This window comes from Quercus lobata, chromosome 9 (assembly GCF_001633185.2).
Source record: "Quercus lobata isolate SW786 chromosome 9, ValleyOak3.0 Primary Assembly, whole genome shotgun sequence".
Lineage (NCBI taxonomy): Eukaryota > Viridiplantae > Streptophyta > Magnoliopsida > Fagales > Fagaceae > Quercus > Quercus lobata.
In genome coordinates, this window is record NC_044912.1 from 11,386,787 (window position 1) to 11,388,934 (window position 2,148).

General features: G+C 50.7%; 1 protein-coding gene across 1 annotated transcript; it reads left to right on the plus strand.

Annotated features, from left to right (window-relative positions):
* Positions 1-576: 576 nt before the first annotated feature.
* Positions 577-1,809, plus strand: LOC115961219. Its single transcript, XM_031080235.1, has one exon. The coding sequence runs from the start codon at positions 577-579 to the stop codon at positions 1,807-1,809; it is 1,233 nt and encodes a 410-aa protein (XP_030936095.1).
* The last annotated feature ends 339 nt before the right edge of the window (positions 1,810-2,148 follow it).

Consider the following 2,148-nt stretch of genomic DNA (forward strand, 5'->3'; position numbering starts at 1 on the left):
AAGCTACGCCAAGCACAGCGAAAACGTCCTTCACCCGACTCGGACACCAGCAGTGGTGAGGACAATGAATACAGGCAGAGATCAAGAACCCCTCCAAGCGAGACATTTTCATATGAGGAAGAGCAGCCTCGTAAATGCGGCCACAAGAGCCCATCATACCAAGGCCTAGCCAACGCTGCCATGAGTAAGGCACTGGACCACATCTCCCAGTCGCCTTTCACACGCAGAATAGAGGAAGCAGTACTTCCTCGGCGGTTCCATCAACCAACATTTGCCATATACAATGGTCGGACAGACCCAATAGAGCATGTAAGTCAGTTTAATCAGAGGATGGCCGTCCATTCCAAGGACGAGGCTTTGATGTGCAAGGTGTTTCCGTCTAGCTTGAGACCTATGGCGATGAGATGGTTTGATGGCCTGAAGCCAAATTCCATAAATTCCTTTAAGCAGCTGACACAGGCTTTTGGCTCCCGCTTCATTACCAGCAGCAGAGTCTCTCGGCCCCTAGATTCCCTCCTATCCTTGTCCATGCGAGAATGAGAGACACTGAAGGCCTATTCAGACAGGTATTGGGAAATGTACAATGAGATAGAGGGAAACTACAACGACGTTGCCATTAGCACATTCAAGAGGGGCCTGCCGACAGATCATGGTTTAAGAAAATCCTTGACTGGGAAGCCGGTCACCAGCATGCGCCAACTCATGGACAGAATTGACAAGTACAAAAGGGTCAAGGAGGACCAGCAGACGGGGAAGGGCAAAGCGAAGGTTGTCCCTCAGGAGAGGATGGACTTCAGGTCGAACCGCTTTAACGGCAGTAACAGGCTGAGAAGAGACTACTCGGAACAGTTTGGATCCACTGGGGCACAAGCAGTCCATGCTGTGTTCCGAGAACCATTACATAAGATCCTAGAGAAGGTAAAGTGCGAACCATTCTTTCAATGGCCGAGCAGGATGGCAGGTGACCCCTCGAAACGTAACCAAAATCTGTATTGCGCGTACCACCAAGAACCGGGTCACCTCACTGATGATTGTAGGAATCTGAAAAACCACTTGGACCGGCTAGTCCGAGAGGGGAAGTTGAGACATCTATTACATCACCCTGTGGGATGGCAGGAACAATCAAACGCCGAAACCAGGCAAAGCACATTGAGGCCGCCCATTGGCACAATAAATGTCATTCTCGCCGCTCCTGAAAGGACTGGATCCAATCCTCTCAGAGTAATGTCAGTGGGCAGGCTCCCTTCTAAAGCCGATGACAGGGAATTTAAAAGGGCCAGAGCGAGTCCCACGCCCTTAATCGGATTCTCGGATGAGGACAAACTGGGAACCCTTCAACCCCACGACGACGCCCTAGTCGTCACGCTCAGAATTGGGGGTTATGACATGAAGAGGGTGCTAGTTGACCAAGGCAGTGCCGTGGAAGTAATGTATCCCGACTTGTATAAGGGATTGAACCTGAAGCCAGAGGACCTGTCGGCATACGACTCCCCTTTGGTTAGTTTTGAAGGAAAAACAGTCACCCCGAAAGGCATGATCAGGCTGCCTGTACAAACAGACTCAGACGTGGTGGAAGTGAACTTCATTGTGGTAGATGCATATTCCCCCTACACAGCCATCGTGGCCCGCCCGTGGTTTCATGCACTAGGGGCTGTGTCATCAACCTTACACCAAAAAGTGAAGTATCCGTCAGGAGGTCGAGTGAAAGAAATAATAGGGAACCAGGTGATGGCCCGGCAATGCATCTTGTCAGCAATCTCACGACGACCAAACAGTGAGCCCTCCACCTCAGCTGAGAACGGTTTATAGCAATTAACGACACCGGTCCGAGCCCCGGATAGTGGAGGACCCACCATGGAGGTGAGCTACGAGGATCTAGAGAAAGTACTTGTTGGATCAGACCCAGAGAAGTTTTTTCAGGTCGGCTCGGAGTTACCGCCCCAAGAGAAGGCGATATTGATTGATTTTCTAAGACAAAATGTGGACGTATTCGCCTGGGATGCCTACGAGGCCCCTGGGGTTGACCCAAATTTCATTTGCCATCACCTTAATGTCAGTTCGGCTGTAAAACCCAAGAAGCAACCTCCTCGGCGACCGTCGAAAGAACATGCAAACGCCGTGAGAGAGGAGGTCATAAAATTAAAGAAA